This window comes from Triturus cristatus, chromosome 1_2 (genome assembly GCF_964204655.1).
Source record: "Triturus cristatus chromosome 1_2, aTriCri1.1, whole genome shotgun sequence".
NCBI lineage: Eukaryota > Metazoa > Chordata > Amphibia > Caudata > Salamandridae > Triturus > Triturus cristatus.
In genome coordinates, this window is record NC_140580.1 from 1,103,946,598 (window position 1) to 1,103,967,846 (window position 21,249).

Sequence of the window (21,249 nt, forward strand, 5' to 3'; positions counted from 1 at the left end):
TGGTAGCAAGAGCCCTCATTGGAGTTTTCTTCAGAGTGGGTTTCCCTAAGGAGGTAATCTCTGACAGAGGTTCTAACTTTATGTCAGGATATCTAACTGCAATGTGGAAGGAGTGTGGTGTAAACTACAAATTCACCACTCCCTATCACCCACAATGCAATGGGTTAGTTGAGAGATTCAACAAAACCCTAAAGGGAATGATTAAAGGCCTCCCAGAAAAGCTTAGGCGAAAATGGGACCTTTTACTTCCCTGCCTTCTGTTTGCATAAAGGGAGGTTCCTCAGAAGGGGGTTGGCTACAGCCCCTTTGAACTTCTGTTTGGGCACCCTGTTAGAGGACCATTATGTCTGGTGAAGGAGGGATGGGTGTTACCTCTCAAACCTCCCAAACAGGATGTAGTGGATTATGTACTTGGTCTCCGCTCCAGGATGGCAGAGTACATGAAGAAGGCCACTAAAAACCTTGAGGCAAGCCAAGAACTACAAAAAGCTTGGCATGACCAAAAGGCTGTCCTGATTGTTTACCAGCCAGGCCAGAAAGTGTGGGTGTTGGAGCCTGTGGCCCCAGCAGCTCTCCAGGACAAATGGAGTGGCCCCCCTACAATTGTTGAGAAAAAGGGAGAGGTCACCTACTTGGTAGATCTTGGTACTCCCAGGAGCCCTCTTAGAGTGCTCCATGTCAACAGACTTAAGCCATATGTGGACAGGGCTGACATGAGCTTGCTCATGGCAACTGATGAGGACCAGGAGGAGGAGAGTGACCCTCTCCCTGACCCCCTCTCTCAGAACCCTGATGATGGATCAGTTGATGGCGTTGCTTTGGCAGGCAGCCTCACTGAACATCAGCAAACTGAATGTAGACAAGTGCTACATCAGTTTAGAAATATGTTTAGCCTGACCCCAAGTCAGACTTCCTGGTGCACCCATGAGGTGGACACTGGAGACAGTCTGCCTGTAAAGAGTAAAATCTACAGGCAATCTGACCATGTCAGGGATTGTATCAGGACTGAAGTCCAGAAAATGTTGGAGCTAGGAGTTATTGAGCCCTCAGATAGCCCTTGGGCTAGCCCAGTAGTCTTTGTGCCAAAACCTCATACCCAGGGTGGTAAGAAAGAGATGAGGTTTTGTGTTGACTACAGAGGCCTCAATGTAGTCACCAGGACTGATGCCTGCCCAATACCAAGGGCAGATGAACTAATAGACACTTTGGCCTCAGCCAAGTATCTAAGTACATTTGACCTTACAGCTGGCTATTGGCAAATCAAATTAGCTGATGATGCCAAGGCTAAAACTGCATTTTCGACCCCTGGTGGGCACTATCACTTTGTGGTAATGACCTTTGGTTTGAAGAATGCACCTGCCACATTTCAGAGGTTGGTGAATAAAGTTCTGACTGGTATGGAAACCCATTGCTCAGCTTATCTTGATGATATTGCTGTCTTTAGTTCTACCTGGCAGGATCACCTGGTCCACCTCAGGAATGTATTGGAGGCCCTGCAGAAAGCAGGCCTCACTATCAAGGCCACTAAGTGCCAGATAGGGCAGAGTCAGCTTGTGTACCTGGGCCAGCTTGTAGGTGGAGGCCAGGTTCAACCATTGCAGAGCAAGATCCAGACCATAATGGACTGGGTAGCTCCAAGCACCCAGACACAGGTGAGAGCCTTCTTGGGCCTGACTGGATATTACAGGAGGTTTGTTAAGGGATATGGATCTATAGTGACCCCCTTAAATGATCTAACCTCCAAGAAAATGCCAAAAAAGGTTCAGTGGACAGCTAGCTGTCAAAAGGCATTTGATGACCTCAAGCAGGCAATGTGCACTGCCCCATCTTACAGAGTCCAGATTACAAAAAGAAGTTCATTGTCCAAACAGATGCTTCAGAGCTGGGTGTGGGAGCTGTTCTGTCTCAACTTAATGATGAAGGTCAAGACCAGCCAGTAGCTTTTATAAGCAGAAGGCTGACCCCTAGAGAGAAACGTTGGTCAGCTATTGAGAGGGAGGCCTTTGCTGTGGTTTGGGCCCTGAAGAAGCTGAGGCCATACTTGTTTGGTACTCACTTCATAGCTCAGACTGACCATAAGCCCCTCCTATGGCTCAAACAGATGAAAGGTGAAAATCCTAAACTGCTCAGGTGGTCCATTTCCCTACAGGGGATGGACTATACAGTGGAACATAGACCTGGGACCCAACATGCCAATGCAGATGGACTCTCAAGGTATTTCCACTTAGAACATGAAGACTCACCTGGTCAAGGTTAGTTTAATGTCCTTGCGTTTGGGGGGGGGTTGTGTAGGAGAGTAGGATCTGCACTTGTGTTGCCCCCACTTTTTTTCTTATGTATACACTGGTTTCTGGCTATAGTCTGGCTGGGTCCCTGCTAATCAGGGCCCCAGTCTAATTGATCTCTCTAAACAACTTGGTGTGCATATTAGATGCACTAGTGATTGGATACTGTGGTACCTTATGAGCCCCTAGTATATGGTACCTTAGGTACCTAGGGCATTGGTACTTCACAGGCCTACCAGGGGCTGCAGCATGTATTATGCCACCCCTGGGAAGCATTCACAATCTGACACCACAGGCCTGCTATTGCAGCCTGTGTGAGGTAGTGTTAGCACTCCTCACTGAGGTATAGGTTCCTATATCTCACCATACACACACATATAAACCTATCAGTCACCCCTATGGTAGGCCCTATCAATCCCAAGGGCAGGGTGCTTGGTTTACTATGTGTGGGGGTGCTTCTGCCTGAGCAGGACCCCTCTGCAGCTGGCAGAGTCTATTCTCTGCTGCTGTTTGTGGATGCGGTTAAACCATATACTCTTAAGTGCATTATAACCTCGCGGTAAATGCTAACTTTGGAATGACTGCATCAAAACATGTTGTGTTTGGTGTCAAACATCTTGGAATCATACCCCCACACCAGTAACTGGTGTGGGAGTTTGATCCCACCCTTCTAGAGGGGATGACATGTACCCACTGTACTAAACGGTAGAAATCTTCTAAAGCCCTGGCATCACAAAATGGATGCCACCAGCACAGACACCAGGCTGCCCTCGTGCTGCTGACCGAAACTCGCAGTGGAGGGAGCTCAACAAAGGGTTTCCTGTCACAGGGAGGTGTCACCACCTCCCAGACAGGATTTAGTGTATTGGAGCTGGGTGGGTGCACTCTTAGAGTGCTTTGAAGTCCTGCACTGGGGGAGCAGTAGGCTCCTCTGTGCATATGCCAGCTCAAACTGGTTCAGGGGCTACCTGCCCCTGCTCTGGCGCGAAACTGGACAAAGGGAAGTGGGTGTAACCACCCACTACCCTGACCCTCCTAGAGGAATGGTCATAGACCTAGTCCCTCCCATCTTTTCACTATAAGATACCAAACATTGCCAATGCAATTCAGATTACACCTGGACGACACTCTACGAAGAAGAATCCTGGCCCTTCGACGTTCTACTATCTCTAGAAGACTGAAGGATCTCCCTTGGAGTCAAGGAGTGACTCCCCTGCTTGGCAGGCACCAAAACTCTTGAACAACGGTTGCGAACTTCACCGCTCCTGCCGGAGTCCGAAGTCCCTGCGTCCCCTGAAGTGAATTTCCTGACCTCTCGACGGTCATTTTGAGTCCCCAGCGAAGCTGTGGCATCTGGACCCCACGAGTGACGAGGAACAGCAATACCAGGGAACCGTGCACTGATTTCGAGTGCAAGCCCTAATCTACGTGCTACAAACTTGTGCTTTGGACCATTTGTTGTCCAAGTCCCTAGCAGGTCTAGTACCAGAAATCAGTGGCCTACCTCGTCCCGAGTGACCGTGGGCTGTTGGTAAACTTATCCTGCAAAGGCGTCTTCGCGGTTGCTTGCCCATTGGCTAGTAACTCTCCAGAAGACTTCCACACTGTCTTCAAGGGCTCACCTGGTTGCTCTGGGCCTGCCCTCACTTACCCTCGCTGGGTAAGTCCATCAGACCTTGCTGGTCTGCACCATTGCCAATCTTCGCTCCACACGAGACTTGCAGTTGCCAAGGCTTGTTGGCTCCAATCCGAGTGCCGACACCGTCATCAGCTGCAGACGTTGTGGGAACCTCCGAATCCAGCTGCTGGTCATCGTCGATCTCTCCTGGACCTCGTGAGCGAAGAGACAAAACACCATCATTGACCTGAAGAGACGCGACAGCTGTGGTCATCCATCTTGCTGGCCACCGGTCACTGGCAAATGACTTTGAACTCTGTCCCCTCAATTTCTAGGTCTTCTGCAACTCCAATCCATCTTCAGATCCCAACGGACATCTCTCTAGTCGTCACAAGCAGCAAGTCTTCAGTGATCTCCATTGAAAACAGCATCGCGACCCGACACCAAAGGACACCTATGCACCCGGCTCCCCTGGGTGAGGTAACTCGTGCACTCCGGTGCCCAAGTGTGTGTTGGCTCTCGAAATACTTACCCTGTAAGTTGCTTGCTTGTTGACTTTTGCGAAGTGTCCTAAAACTGTAAAATACAAACCGCGACATTTGCCATTGAAACCTATGAGAAACCCGCGTGTGTGTTTAGACACTGCACGCGCCTCCTGTGGGCTGATTACTTACCTGCTAACACTGCAGAAGTGAAGCCCCAGCGATTCCCAAGGCCCTAAGCCTCTTCATTTTGCAAGTCGAGTTTGTTATACCATTTTGTTTGTATATGGTCTGGTACGCCCCTAGGGCTACAGCCATCTTTGTGCTTAATTTATTGAGAACTGTTGATCTTTTGAATGTTTACCTGACTCTAATCTCATAAAGAGATTAGTAGAGTATATTTAGTAATAAATACATATATATTTGATATATATACCTGTTTTGCGTCTTTTCATTTGGTAATTCAAGAGATTATAAGGTAAAACAAGCTGCTTCACATTCCTCAGAGACTTAGCCTGAAGGCTGCTCTCCACAGCTACCACTAGGATAGCTTTCTTTCAAAAGGTTGTCTTTAAACCTATCTACCAAGAGTCGAATTGGACTGGTGCAAGGTAGCCACTATAACTAGTGACCAGCATATGCCAGGCCAACTTCTCACACACACACCACTTCTTATGAATGGTATGTAATTGTTTTCCAGAAACGATTATGCACAGATAAAAAGGGAATCGGGAACACCTGAATAGTACAGGCATGGCCATTGGTGCAACAGGTGCAGCGGCACCCGGGCCACAGAGCCCTGAGGGGCCCATTGAGCCCTTAATAGATTTGTCCCTTGTTCCTAAATAAAAATAAATGTAAATTCTTATCAAGATTCAAGCACCTGGTCGGCAGGTATAGTAAACTGTAGCTTGACTTCTACATTAGGTTCTGGCCCCATCTCTTGTAAGCCTCTCATATGAGTTATGCTTTGGATGGCGGAGCCCTCCTTAAAAGCATCCCCCTCTCCATCACATCACACCTGGAATCCAGGGCCCTACGTGGAACTGAGCCATAACCACTCGCAACCTCTTAAGGGATGAACGAATTGGTGCATCCTTTTTGAACCTCACGCGGGCTAATGTATGTTCACAAATAAACTTACATGCCTATGTAATCATATGCATATTTATAGATACTTATGCATGCATGAATAATAATAAAATTAGAATTTTCCTTGCAGCCAGCACAGTGGAAGGGAAATAGTTTTTCTGTTTATATTTTTACATTCAAACTGACCTATAACACTTGGGTCTAACAACCTTCCCATTTTCTCACAAATCCATGGTCCACTGAGATGTTTTTTCGGGCCCACCATTAAAAAGTGGTTCTGATGGGTTTCGGCCTACCATATGATTAACACCTCACTTATCTAATATCTAAACCCTTATATAACCCAGCCTGTCAGGGCATGGTTACTGTGACCTACAGTAATAAAAGCTCAAGCTATCCTAGGCCTCTTAACCTTTTTAAAAGCCCTCTTCAGTCCTCCAGGATACAGGCTGGTTCTACCCAGGCATGTCCAGATTATTCTTACGTAAGGGGTAGAAAAGGCACAGCTTTGCTTTTATTTGTTTATGAAATAGGCTCGTTCGTACAATGAAAAGCACACCATTGTCCATGTTAATGAACAGTAGATGTTTCAGACCACAGGCTAATGTGCTGCATAGCTAAATACATATAAGGTCCCAAAGGCGAGACCGATTGCATTGCAAATGCTTGTTTACACCTGCACACGTTGTTGGGAGGCCTCCTGAGGCAGTTTGAGTAGGTGTGTGTGTGCTTTCCTTGTGCCAATGAATAAAACCTGTAAAGCAAGAATAAAGTTGACTCCACTATTCTCTTTAACGTATTCTTTCTTTCTCTTCCAGGCGATGGTTTACGGTAGCATTTAAAGTTTATGCCAAAGTTATTTTCCTGACACCGGCCTGCTCTTATGAGAAAGGTGCAGAGAGTGGACAGCCTTGTAAAATATGAATGGTTTTCCAAGCAGCAAATGCTTCCAAAGTTAGTAACAGTGTTTCTGGTCTGTGCTCAAGTGAATGTTAAGTGGAAGTTAATTCTAGAAACATACAACATTGAAAATATATATATGTACAATGTTTTTTGCCTGTGTAATGCTATTTGGGCTTGGAGAACTGTGATTACGGGTGCAGAATTTACTAAACGCATTCAAGACACAAATGAATTAGCACTTGTAAATAGATTTTCTCTTACATAAAGTAACGTTATTGTCGCCTAATTTTAAGTGTGGTTATATGCTCAGCTGGGTTGGAAAGGTGCTTCTGGGAGGGAATGCTTACAAAGTAGGTAAATTGTATTGGTGTGCAAAGTTTGCATAATTTCATTTCACATAAATATGAAATTTCAGGTAAATTACTCTCAATTAAGCAAAATACAAGTCTGTCATTCGGTGCTGTTTTTACAGGAGCGGTTTCTTCATCAGGGCTCTGGGGCTGCGCCTCCCTGAAAGTCCTACACATTCCTGTACAAATATGAAATCGATTTATTTAGAGATACGATTGTATCTCTAAACAAATTGATGTATTTAAGTCTGGGCTGTCTGTCCCAGGCTACCTGCCCACCTCGCTTTAAAGCAGGAGACGGAAGCCAGGCAGTAAATTAACTTTCTCAACTGAGACGCACAATGCAGGGCTTCATGTTCCAAGCCCTTCCTTGCCATTGTAGCCTAGGGAAGTATCCACTATAGGCCAGTGATGCTCTCAGCGTCATGGTTTCAGGGGTTGAAGTCTTTATCTCTGCATGAGAGCAGCCATCTGTCATTAAAAGGCACAAGTCCCACCTTTTCGCATTCATGCAAGCACATGTATTTTCGTGCCTTGTTCTCGGTAATGAAAAGTGTTAGAATCTTCTGTTATGTATATTGTGCTGAGACCCCTTGCCATGCTAACCTCCCCCACTGTGACATTCCAGGCTCTGGCTGCACATCATTGACCCCACTAGAAGTCGAGCTGCTGTATTTGTTCCCTCTCGAAATTGATCCAAAAGAGGAGCAGGCCAGGGTTCTTGTTCTCGTGTAAAGTTGGCACAAATATCCGAGTCAAGCGCAAATCGAGAGATATGTGCTTAGAGTACAGAGGTACCTGCTGTATGACATTAAAACTGTCCTTATCTTCATGCCCTAAACAACATTAATGCCAAAAGCGTGGATTGATTTATGAAAAATGAGTGTTGAAAACGTTGTTCCTCTTTCACGTTTTACTTAATCTTGCCTTCCTCAAGAGTAAGCGATCTAATCATGCAGTGTTTCTGTATTTCTTTCCGTGCATCCTTTGTCCCATGCCAGGTGTTTAATAGGGGCTTTGATTGAGAGCTGTGACGCTGATACCAAAGCAAAGTGCCTGTCAGTGGGTTGGCCTCTCTGAAGAGCACACAGAACAATGGTCATGCATTTCAGTTGTAATTGCAATTCTGTGGAAATGCGTGTGAAGGGGGTGCACAGATTGCAAAATATTTAGAGTAAAAGCAAAAAGGAATACATTGCTTAAATGTGAGTGAGTGCAGTGTATGTTGAAAGTGGTGAAGTGAGGGAGGTGTGAGGAAGTGCATTCGGGGAAGAGTGTAAAGAGGGTGCTTAAGAGGAAAGAGAGGTGGTTGAGGGTGTGCAGATGGACGAGATGTGCAGACAAAAAGGGCATACATATCTAACATAAAGCGCGCATAGCTGAAGGCCAAAACTCTTTACACAGGCCTCAGCACTAGTGACATTTTAGAACTGAAACATTTTCAAGGTTATTTATAACAAATCCTTCTTGTTACTCATTTATCTTAAACAGCTAACAACCATTGACAAAGCCAATCGCACTGACAGGTTTAAGTTGTAAGTCAGTTGTTGTGTTATATATCTGGATGCCATTACATCTCAGAGAGAACCCAAAATACCGGTCGGGTAGCTCACTATGGAAATCACAGAAATGTATTTTACCTGTTCCCTTTTAGAGAGCCCCCACATTTTCCATCCCACTTAGAGGCCTGTCTTCACATATTTCTACATGACTGATTGTAGTCAGCAGCGTTGGGTCCTTCCTGAAGCCTGTTTAGAGCAACTTCTTCCAAAGTTGATGCTGCATGCAGTGGAAGACACTGGGCAAGCACACACTTTAAAAGGCTGAAGTTGTCACGTTATACAATTTGCAGTAAGATATAGGGCAGTTTTTAATTTGTTTATTATTTCAAGACCATTTGTTCCCACTGCTTTATAAGCCTTGCTTTATAAGCCTTGCTTTATCGCTAAATTAAGTTGCTTTAAAATGCACCATTTGTCAAACATTTTTCAATTGTTTCCCTGGAGGAGGACCCATCCTGTACCCTATGTTTGACTATTAAGCTTGCTTGCATCGCTCACTAGATAAAATTTCATACTAAACTTTTACACCACACTACATTCAAATGTCTCCAGCCGCCACTGCTGTTTTAACGAAAAACGTCTCCCTAACAATTTTTTGACCTGAGTCTTCATTTTGCGTGAAAGAAATGCCTTGTAAAACACTATTCTCATTAACGAAACCCACTTGCATTTTGGGTGTTTGCATTGTTCCTAGGCTTCTGCACTACAATTTTGCTGCGAACAGCTGCGCAATTAAATGACGTGGAGTAGTGTTGTAATTTGGAGAATTTTGCATAACAAGTGGGACATAAAATTCCCGTAGTATGTGATTTAAGGCAGCGTAACTTAAATTCCACCCAGGCCCAGCGAACCCCCACAACCTCAGTAGCTTGTACATATTCACTCACAACTCAAATACATTTCTAAATTCACTCCTGTCATTGGCAGGAATAAGTGTGGATTTGAGGTTGTAAAGTGAAGGGAGCATGTCTAATTTTAAATAGGTGGAGGGGGTTTTACATGGCAAAAACTATTGTATGAGAACGAAGCTAAGGAAGTTTAGGGCCCGAATCACAAAGGTAAACTTAGACGTTTGGTCTAAACTTAGATCTTTTTCTAAGTTTATGACTTTGAAAATGTACTAAGGGCATTTATGAGTACCATCCTTATGTCCGCACTCGGGAATAATCTCCTTCCCGAGTGTGGATGTAAAGATACTAATCATAAGTGCCCTTTGTGAATTTCCAAAGTTGTAAACTTAGACATTTGGTCTAAGTTTAGACCAAACGTCTAAGTTTACCTTTGTTAATTGTGCCCTTAAAGTGCAAACACACTTCCGTACTACATTTACACCTGCATTAAACATATTATTTTTTTTACATGCTTAAATGGTAAAGCATAGGAGTACCATTCAGTTCACAAAGAATTTAACAACTCCTCCTCCTCAAAGTCTGACCATACTGGGGTGAACGTATGACATTGGCAGTTCGGGCAGGACTGTTCCCATGAGGCACAGGGTCAAGACTGATTTGCATATGGTGGGGTTCATACTGGAATGGCATGGTGAACAAAAAAACGATTGATTAAGGCCCAGATCTCTGTACTGGGGTGAATGTATGACCTTGTTCTGCATTCTGTCCATCAACTGTTGTTGTTGCATTTGCCACCCCGAGTGGGACGGGTATGCCCAGACGTGGGTACCGTGCTCTCCATGTCACTGGAATTAAGCTATCCTGGCTGAAGAGGGGTGGCATGGTGAGCATAAAAACGATGGATTTAGGCCCAGATCGCTTTACTGGGGTGAATGTATGACATTGTTCTGCATTCTGTCCATCAACTGTTGCTTTTGCATTTGTCACCCTGAGTGGGATGGGTATGCTCAGACGTGGGTCCTGTGCTCTCCATGCCACTGGAATCAAGCTATCCTGGCTGAAGAGGGGTGAAACCCCGAAACCGGTCCTAGGATGCTTGTTTCCAGTCCAGGGAGGACCTGGCTTGGCAGTTCGGGCAGGACTGTTCCCATGAGGCACAGGGTCAAGACTGATTTGCATATGGCTGGGTTCAAACTGGAATGGCATGGTGAGCAAAAGAACGATGGATTTAGGCCCAGAACTCTGTACTGGGGTGAATGTATGACATTGTTCTGCATTCTGTCCATCAACTGTTGTTTTTACATTCGTCACAGATTCCCTGGCAGAGAATTGCTGAACCCTTCGTGAATACCATGGTTTTAGGAAATGTACTCCAAAGGTAGATGGAAACTTTTATGGTATTAGTGAACTCCTTTATTGTTGTGATTCAGAAACAAATCTCTAGGAATTCTCATGGAAAGGCAGTCACTTCATAGATGTTCATGCGACTCGTCCTTTATCTCCAGTGCCTTTAACTGCAGGGCTCTCTATACAACCAGGCAGCTGATGTAGCTTATGCTGCTGTGAACAGTAGCTATTCTTTTCCTCTTCACTTATGTGGGATCCCCACTGAAACACTACTGGAAGTTGTGCACCAAGGCTTAGACTGATTTTACAATTTGAACCACAAAACAATTTACAAAAATACAAGTATACCCCAAACAGTCACACAAATTATGATATATTGTATTTAATACACAAGCCGAATATAAAAAAATCAGCATTTTAACATCCAGGTTAGAAACATTTTGTTATGTTTCTAAAACAGATGTTAGACTCTTCCATATCACTTTGTCATTTTTGCTCCTCGTGCGTGCTGTCTTTTTGTCCACTCATAGTAGTGCTCCCATTAAGGTCACCAGTTGTCCATACTAGATTCCATTTGCTATATCTGTGCTGCTCTCACTAATCAAGAGAAGAATACTAACTTAATTTTTAGCCCTGGTTTCAACTGCGTTCGCATTTACAGAGTATTTTAAAATGTTTCATCTTTAAATTTTGCATTTTTATTTGTTTATTCTTCTAATGTTACTTAATTTTCTAAATAGTTGCGGATGCCCTGAATAAGTGCCATAGGACCCCCATTAATCACAGGTTAAGAACCACTGGCATACACAATTTCTGCTTTAAATGTCTTTGTTCTAATTAAAAACCAGCATAACACATTTATGTTGCCCTATTCTTACTCAAGCTCGAACCAGTATTCTTCTAGATATTTCCTCCTGCAAAAAAGTGAAATGTCACACTTGTATACTCTGGAACATTTTGAATGATTAGCATAAATTGAAATATAGAATATTAACCAGATTACGTGGCCATAACATGACTTTTACACAGGCTTACATATTACCCATCAAAGTTTGTGAAGGGGACATTTTGGAAATTAAATTCCCTGGTAAGTCCCCGAGGGCACAGGCTGTTTGATCTCAAAAGTTACCCTTAACTTATTCTTGATTTTACCCTGCTAAACTGCCTAAACATACTCTGCTTCTGAGGCACAATGTCTTTTCTGGTACAAGAAGCACAGAGATTTCTGTCCCGGGGTTTTACAGGACCCTGTGTACCTACAGCAGACTGGGTGCCATCCAGGGGACCTGCAGTACAGAGACTGCCTCTTCCTAGAATCCTCACTTGGAGACAGTCCCCTCTGGGGCCTAAAGCAGAAAGATTGCTATCACCTGGACACACACATTGGTACTACTTGCGGTTGAAAGAGGAACAACGGCACTTTCAGTTTGCTTTGGTCTCACCAGCGCCCCTTGTGTGTTCAGACGTGATGGCAGCACACCTTTGTAGGTCAGGAGAGCCAGTCTTCCCCTACCTCAAATACTGTGTCAACGGTGGGCTCCCCCAGATGGTCGTAAACCACTTCCAGACCACAGAAAACCTCCTGTCATCTTAGGGGTTAACTGTCAACGTGCCGAAGTCGCACATTATTCCTTCTCAGAAGCTCCCCTTCATTGAAACCATTCTGAACACTATCCTGTTTCGTTCCTCCCTCTCCCCCTCCTCCCCCCCAAAGAGAGTCCAGGACATTCAGGATATGATCCTGATCTTTCAGCCGCAGTCCTGGTTTTCAGTGAGGTCGACTCTGAGACTGCTTGGACTGATGGCCTCCTGCATACTGCTGGTCTAGCACCCCAGATGGCATTTGCAGACTCTGCAGTGGCATCTATAGTTCAGTGGACCCAACATCAAGTACACCTCTCCTATCACGTTTAGATTTAGGAAGAGAATCAGCAAGATCTGCAGTGGTGGTACCAGTCCACAAATTGGTCAAAGGCGGGCTCTTCTGCCTTCCCCAACCGGAGCTGACAGTGGTGATAGATGTGCCACTTCTGGGCTAGGTCAGCCACTTGAGAGAGGTGGAGATCAGAGGCCTCTGGTCTCTAGTGGAGGCCTTGCTTCGTATCAACCTTCTGGAGCTTAGGGTCATCCACTTGGTGATGAAAGCCTTCCTGCTGTCCATCAAGGGGATGCTGGTACCAGCAGTGGTTTCTTCACTAGGGCGGGGGAGTGTCACCCCCCCATGCCACACACATTGCCATTAATTAAAAAAATCTATAGATTTTAAAAAAATTAATTCATATGGGTGACCCAGTGCGGCCACATTGTGTTAAATATGTGTTGTGTTTACCTTCTGGGCTGGGCCACAGGGTGTGGCTAAACCTGCTGATTGGCAAGCAGCAGGTATTACCACTATTATGTTAAGTGCGCATGTCTTGTTGGACAGGTTTCTTAGAGTGGTCAACCAGACATGCGCACTTTAATGCCCTGAGCCAGTGCTGTTAAGGAGCCAGGGGAACACAGGACAGCTGCTCTGGTCTCCTTTAGAGTGCTGGTTGCACTTGCTCCCACCAATCCTTGCGTTGTTCTCATGCTGAATATTACTAACATAGCATGAGAGGAATGCACTGATTTGTTCTGTTCACAGCAGTTCCTGTGCTCAGAAGGCAGCATAGGGGTGAGAGTATCACAGATCACGGTCAATCACTGTGCAGCTTTATTTTTAAGTCTTACAGTAATTGGCAATGTTCTATTCCATGTATGTGTCGAGCGACGCTGCAAAATTTTGAGACGCTTTGCTTCGTGCTATTGTACTGCACTATGTGTAAAGAAGTACTGGCGTATCCCTTGAAATTCATCATGCTTATTTTACCGTAGTTTGTCAAACTGATTTTATAGTGCCCGCTTTGTTAATTTCTCTACAATTTTAATAAAGTGGATACTGCTTTGCAAGGCCAGCTTTGCGCATTGCTCTATGGTTTTCAATAAAGGGACTGCGAGAGCGAGAACTCCACAGAAGGTAATGCGGATTCTTTTTTTAAAAATTGTTTTACAACCAGCACTTTGAACGTGCATACTTGAAAGCACTTTCATGTGGAATAATGGAAGGAAAGTGTTTTGGTGAGAAAAAAATGTGTGCCTAAGATCGCACAATTAAACCCCCAAGGGCCAAGCCCAGCCTCACCAATCTCAAACTTTACCAGCTGCCACTGGCCGGTACATGTGCTCAAGGACAACACCACCGTCATGTACTGCAACAGACAGACATGGACCCTGTGCCAGGAGGCTATGCTTCTCTGAAATGGCTGGAGTGCCATGGGATCTTCTTGGTGCAGGCTCGTTCAATGCCAGTTAATATTTTAGAAATACTAGAGAAACCCATATGTCCATGTAAACTGGGTATTAAGCTTATAACAAGTGTTCACATGGAACTCCTTTACAAAGACAGTCTTTTATTGTCACTGACATTTTCTGTGTGGTTTAATCAAAACAGGAATATTTATAATTATAAATCAGAATACATCTGTTCTAATCAAATTGAAGAACAACTCCTATAGCCTGATCAAAGCTGTCATAACACTCAATTCAGCCAAACTGAGTTGTTTATTTTTTGTTATTGTAGAAAAATACAGAAAAAGTATATGTATATGCATTTCGGCGGGTATTGTTTCAGTGATTGGGGTTTGAGAAGTAGGTGATAAAGAGCCCCAAGTTAATTAACCATAACCAAACATGTATTTCTTTGAGTATGCTGGAGAACTTTTGTTTCTCCATGGGTAAAAAGGTACCCAGAGAATCGATCTGTAGCACTCAGAGTACTCAGAGATCGCATCAAAGATGGTGAGTCTAATAGTGGGCCTCTCACCATTACGCACAGTCCAATGCCATGCCCTCCATTATTCCTTTCAGACATATAGGCTTCCCAGAAGGAAGACCGCTTTCCATGGATCTTCCAAGATAAGGAGTTCCACCCACCACTGTTCCCCATGGAGAAAAATAGTTCTCCAGGGTACACAAAGAAATACATGATTGCACTCTATCCTTGGGTAAGTATGCCATTCCCCAGGTTACATAGCCCCCCAGCTGTTACCATATTGGCTTAATTATGAGTCTCAATCCTCTTTAATACGGCACCTTTTGTAGTCCCCAGGTCATTACAGTCTTGATTAGAACCTCATATGACAAGTAGGGTTAAAACGTTGTTAACACCAACGAAAGGACAGCCTCTAGGCGAAAGCACCAGAAAACAATCTGGTTGCTTCTTTTCTATTGTTTAAATGAGCATTTAGACACCCTTGTATATACCAATAACTCCTGTTAATTTGTTGTATTTTTATAAGTCACTTCATTGTCACTTTTATCTACATGTTTGGTTATGGTTACTTTACTTGAGGCTCTTTATCACTTACTACTTAAACACCAATTTGACCCCCTCTGAGCCCAATTGTCTGATGTCCTGTTGCTTGTTCTGTCCCAATCCCAGCAAGTCCTTGATTTGGGCATGGTTGAAGGTTATCTTTTGGCCTTTTTAGCCTCTCTGCGATTGCCTGATCAACCGTGCTTATTTAAATCACCAATGGTGATAAAGTTTTTAAAAGGGCTGCAGCACTTGTTGCCCCTCTACTCTTTTTGTGATGCGCCAACGGGACCTAAATCTCGTCCTTACTTATTTCATGTGTACAGCATTCAAGTCACTCCACAGCTGTTCCCTATGGCTCCTTACCATCAAAACTGTATTCCTAGTTACTATCACCTCAATACAGCGTGTAAGTGAGCTTCTGGCTCTGTATGTTCTTTCACCACCTTCTTCCTGGATAAGCTGGTTCTGCAGACTAGACCATCCTTTCTACCAAAGTTGTGATGCCGTTCTACGTCGCTCAAATCACCACCCTGTCTGCCTTCTATAATCTGCCTCACGTCTCGAAGGAGGTGGAAAGACTCCATCACTTGGACCCCAAAATAACACTCTGTTTTTTCATAGATCGTACAAAGATAGCCGGGTGGATGATCAACTCTTTGTGGTGTTCGCCAAAGTGAAAAAAAGGCACTGCTGTACAGAAGCATACCATGTCACGCTGGTTCGTGATCTGCATTCAGATCTGTTACGCATTGGCTAAAAAGAATCCTCTGGAAATACTGCATGCCCATTCTACCGGGGCCAAAGCTGCTACTACAATGCTAACTCTCAGAGTCCTTGTCATTGTCCTAGACATATACCAGGCTGCTACTTGGCTGTCCCTCCATATGTTCGAAAAGTGCTATTGCCTAGACAGACAAGTCCGCCGAGTAGGGCACTTTGGCTGTTTCAGTCTATTCACAGCCTACCGCCAATTAGGCACTGCCTTTGTATCTATTAAAAAGTTGAGAAATCCACGGCTAGAGGTCTCTTTAAGAAGAACAAGTTGCATACCCTTTCTGGTGAAGACTCTCTCTAGCCGCAGATTCCCCACCGACTGTCCCACCCTCTCTGTTCTGTGATTGGACTCTACCTGTTACAAGTCTAGGAATCTGCACCATACTGGTTCATCAATTGCTTTTGGGGCTCCACATCTGGGGGTGCAGACTGTTTTGAGAGCAACTGTTGTAATCGTACATGAGTGGAGCCTAAATAGGCCCCGCACGTCACTTCAGGAGCCTCAGTGTGGAGCCCATGGTGCCACCCTCTGAAGTACTATGGAAAGATTTCTGGATCCAGTCTGACTCCTGGGAAATATTCAAAAGTTGTAGAATCTGCAGCTAGATGGAGTTCTATTTGAAAAAGCTATACCGAAGGTAAGTAATTTGTGCTTCAGTGTCAAGAGCGAGAATGAGTTGTCTGCTGATCTGAACCATCACAGGATGACGTTACCACAGGTACTCGTATTGAGTGTACAGTATATGATTGAAGAAGACTCCAGTGCCAAGAGAGTGAATTAGGTGTCCGTGGATCTAAACTACTACAGGATGATATTACTACATGTACTGATAAAGAGAGTACAGGATGTGATTGAAAAATCCTACAGTGGCAATACACCGAATGAGCTGACCATGGATCTGAACCACTACAACTTGTCATTACCACCACATGTGCTGATACTGAGTATACAGTATATGATTGAAGAAGATTTCAGTGCCAAAAAATAGAACTCTTTCCAACTGAGAGCCAGTGGATTCATTATAAAGCATTCCCTTCCTTCAAAAATGAGAAACTACACTATTGGTATGATGAGGGGGGGATTAGCCTCCCAGATATCAAAAATACTACTAGCGGGGACATCTGCCCATTACAGCATTACTGGCACTGATGGTGGCTCCCCTGATGATCCGGAATATGCCATGGACCGGTGGCTCCTGCCGGGAGGGAATTACAATAGGGCACTCTATTCAAAACCCAGGCGATACACCGTGACTGGACCAACTAAACACTCGGTTCAAATATGGCACGCCGCAAACAAAACTCTAGGATGGGAGCAATCACTCCCATTAGCAACCCCCTTATGGGATTCCGAGAAGTTGGGTAGTTTGTGGAGTTCCAAAGGGTTTGATAGGTGGGAAATCATTGGGATCTAACAAATCTAGGATATGTGGGAGAAGGGCTAAGTGAAAACATTCGCCTTTTTGCAGCAGCAACATGAGTTAGCTGACTCAGAACACTTCAGATACACACAGATCCGCCACGCCTTACAGTCACATGTCTCGAAAGGCTCCTCCCCTCCAGAATCCTCTCCACTTGAGGACAGACTGCTGGATGGTCACCTGCCCAAGAAATTATATTGTTAACATACAAGAAAGTGATCAATAATATGGAAGGCCCCCTCCAGCAATTGTGGGGAGCATCGCAGCCGCCTAAAGTAGAGGCCTGGAAAGAAGACCTAGATTGGTGTATGTATAGAGAAAAGACAGGTTATACAGCTCAGGGCTGCCCTAAAAAATGGTCTCAAATATGGAGCTCCTGGAACTCCTACCGAGGGAATATTTGCAACCCGCCACATAGTATTGACTTGGACGAATCCCCCACCCCGTAAAATGTCCTTACAGTGTACTGTTGCAAAATTCTGTTTATCATTGTATCCGCTAATAGAACATTTACTTGATTCCTCTGTATTGTATACTATATGTCAATGAATGTTTAATAAAAAGAAATATTTAAAAAAATGTAGAGGTGGGCGGTAAACTCCATTCCGCTTGCACAGTTTGTGGACTTTTGTCTCTACGCTTGGAGTTTGGAGTTCAGCAAAAATTCTGGCGGTAAAGCAGAGTTTACCGGTGTGCACCGCTCACCCCTAATTGTGTTGCAGGACTCGCAGGCATTGAAAGCAGAGTTGGAGATCTGTGGGCGAAGTTACGGAGGAGGTGTGGTGCCCAGGAGACCAGGGCTTGGAGATGTGGTGGGAGAAGGAGTTAGAGGCTGTCCTAATTGCAGCACTACTGTCAGGAGGACAGTGCTTCACAGTACCTTGAGTGCACTGTATCACATATGGTGAATGCAAGCTTTGGTGGAGAAAAGCGGGGGATAACTTCGGGGTGAGGCTAAGGTACCAGTGATTTTTTTTTCTTTTGGTGAGGATTATGTTGTTTTTGGTTAACATGCTTTTCAAAAAATGTAGTGTCAAGGCTAACAGCATGGTTGCTGAGGAGAGGGTTCACTGTGCTTAACACCCCCACCACCCTTTCTCGCCATACTGTTCTCTAACTTTCATGGGGTATAGCGTTTCAATGATTTACCCACATTCCCACTCAACTGTAACATTTATAGTGATGAAAATAGTCAGTTGCCTTGATTTCCCTTCTCAGCCAAGACGTAAGAGCTGAAAGGGGACATGGAGTGGGATCTCTGAAAATTCTCATGTTTGGTGTGTGATGCTTAAGGGGTGTATGGTCCCTGTAGGACTAAGAGGCAGACTTGAGGTACTTGGTTGATACCAAGGTTGGGGGTTGATACATAGAAGAATTGAAGTGGGGTCCTGGCAGGAGGGCTAGAAGCAGTACTGTGTGAAGATAGGTGTTTGAGATGGAACATGAAATGCATTCACTACAATCTGTATTTGCACCAATATCTTCTTTAGGTCGACCATGGCAGTGTTTGTTCTTCCATGTGTGCTTCTCTGCCACACTCTTTTCCTCTCTCTCACGTGTGCTTCTTACCCACACACCCTGCATTGCCTTCTCACCCATGTACTTTCTCTTCACCATCTCCTCATTGATTGTTGTCTTTCATTTGATTTCCCTCCGCCTGCAAGCCTGCTTTGCTTCCTCCACCCATGCGCGCCATTTTACCTCCCCCTCTACCAGTGCCCCGTATTGCTTCTGACCCTCATCCTGTGTATTGTATCTGCAACCCAACCACGTCCCCTTGTTGCTTCCCTCCCCAGTGTTGCTTCCACTCACTGCATGCTTCTTTGTTTTAGTTACTGATCTAACTTAAATGGTTAATTCCTTAGGAACAAAAAAGTGGCCGCATAATTTTGCCTTTGCCAAAGCTTGTTCTGTTGTTGAGTTGGTGAGCATAACCTGTGGATGTCTGTCTTTCTGCTTCACAGTAATATTCCCTGCTTATTTATTCGCTCTTCGCCTGTAAAGGTTAGAAAGAGGATTACATCCCCAACCTAAGCTTTCCAGTAAGTGCTCTACAGGATGCATATTTTGGTGCAGGGAGGGGGGAACAGTGCAGCTCAATTGGCTTCCAAGGATTGTCATTGTGAGGTGTGACGGCACAGAAGGCAGTGTAGTGTGTGGTTACTCTCATGCCAATGTTCTGATGGAGCAGGGTATAAATCAAATGCAGAGGGAGTTTAGTTGGCTCCAACGTGGCTATCTCAAGTGGGCACAGTGCAGAGGTCACTCCTTGAGCTGCCTCCATCAGAAGGGATACACTTTTTACATCTGTGCAGTATAAGGAGGGTTGGTGTCAGGGCATGAGATCCATGCCTCCCACCATGTCCCTAGTCCAGCCAGGCTCTACATGTCCATGAGCATATGGCAGAGAGAGGAAGGGTGAGTGCACTCTGTGTCTATGCATTAGCCGACTTTCAACGACCTTGGGTCTGGAAATGCCTCACTTAACGAATGCAGCTCTGCCGAGGTGGTGCGGAGCCTATGCTAAGGGTCCACACATGATGGGTTGTTTTATAGAATTGAAATGATTGTCACCTATTATGGGTTGCAGATGGAGCGCTTGGCTCCTACCCACTTTTTCAGTAACCCAACTGACAGCTAAATTACATACATCAAGTACACAAGTTAGTGTGGAGCCACAGTCTGCTTATCACATATAATAATTCATACAACTGTGCTAGTTACACTCCTTTGCCTTATTATAAAAGATTTTCCCAAATGTAATCTTCCTTCAAAAGACTTCTTTGTATTCTCAAGACCGACTAACTTCATTCACAGAAATACTTCACATTGCTAACTGCTATACAACAGGCAAAATATTTTCTCTTGAAACCTAAGGGTTCTTAGAAAGTAATAATGCTGGAGAGTAAAATGCCTTCATGCTCACCTAATTTCCCAGCATCCATCAATCCCACTGTGTACATCGAGTAGTATGTATTGTAGAAGATGGTCTAGGCTGTCTAACCCTCAGGTTAGTTTGCAGTGCAGCATGCATGCATGCTTCTTCATTTTAGTTACTGTTTTAACTTAAATAAGGATGGGGATGTAATCCTCTTTCCAACAATTATAGGCGAAGAGCAAAGAAAACATGGTCTACCAGTATAGTATCAATCACACGGTGCACTGGCCTTTTCCCTGGAGTGTACCAAAAAGCAGCAAATGTGCCTGAGCCACCTCGTGATAAAGCCTTATATCGGGGGACACCTAAACCTCCTTGCACCAGGAGCCTCATCATGACACACCCTCACCCAATCAAACCTTGGTTGTGTCTCTCCCATATTAGCCTAGAGATGAGTGTCTGAAGATTGATGTAAAAAACAATGTGCAGTGGAATTGGTATGTCATTAAATACTTACAGAACGTTGTTCAAGATCACCTTTTTGATAATGGTTATTCAATGAGTCATTGAGAGCAGAAGTTGTATTCATCGTTCCTGCTGAAGATGCAACCTTTTCATGACCAGGCCATAATAATCACAAATATGGACTTTCTTGTCATGTAGAACATTACGGTTCAATTCCGTCTTTACTAAGAGAACCAACTAAATCTAATAATCTCACCGATCAGCAAAGGGAGGTTTACATTTGGGGTTTTAACATACAGAAGGATGTTATTGCCATAAAGAGATAACAGTATCTGTCTGGAGGGGTATGATATCCTGTAATGCGAGTATTTCTGCTGCAGCACACAAGTCAAGGGTTCCACTGCCAGGGCCAACAGGAAGGGGAGAAGAGGGCTTCCCTGTCTAGCACCCCTACCTATCGGAAAAGCCTGGGAAAAAGTATTGTTTACCCACACTGTTGGACTTGGCCCTTTTTGCAGGGTCATCCCTGAACTTTTTGTGTTTGCCTTCCTCCTATATTTTTTCTGACCTGTTTGCTGTTTTATGACTTTGGGCACTTTACCACTGCTGACCAGTGATAAAGTGCATATGCTCTCCCTATTGTAAATTGATGATGAATTGGTGATTCCATAATTGACCTATTTGGTTTAATTGTCAGACCCTAGTACAGAGCACTGAGTGTGCCCAGGGCGTATAAATCTAAATGCTGCTGGTGGGCTTGCAGCACTGATTGTGCCACCCACAGAAGCAGCCTTGTAAAATATGTCTAAGGTCTGCCATTGCAGAGCCTGTGTGCAGTCTGGTACTGTCATGCTGACTGGGCAAGTGCACCCACTTGCCTGT

At 44.6% G+C, this 21,249-nt stretch overlaps 1 protein-coding gene across 1 annotated transcript in view; it reads left to right on the top strand.

Annotated features, from left to right (window-relative positions):
* LOC146868757 (uncharacterized) overlaps positions 1-21,249 on the top strand; it is a 541,685-nt gene that overhangs the window by 155,371 nt on the left and 365,065 nt on the right. The window contains exon 4 of the mRNA XM_085613729.1: positions 6,296-6,431. Within this exon, the coding sequence (XP_085469855.1) occupies positions 6,361-6,431 (71 nt within the window). The 5' untranslated portion in view covers positions 6,296-6,360. The remainder of the gene's footprint in view (positions 1-6,295; positions 6,432-21,249) is intronic.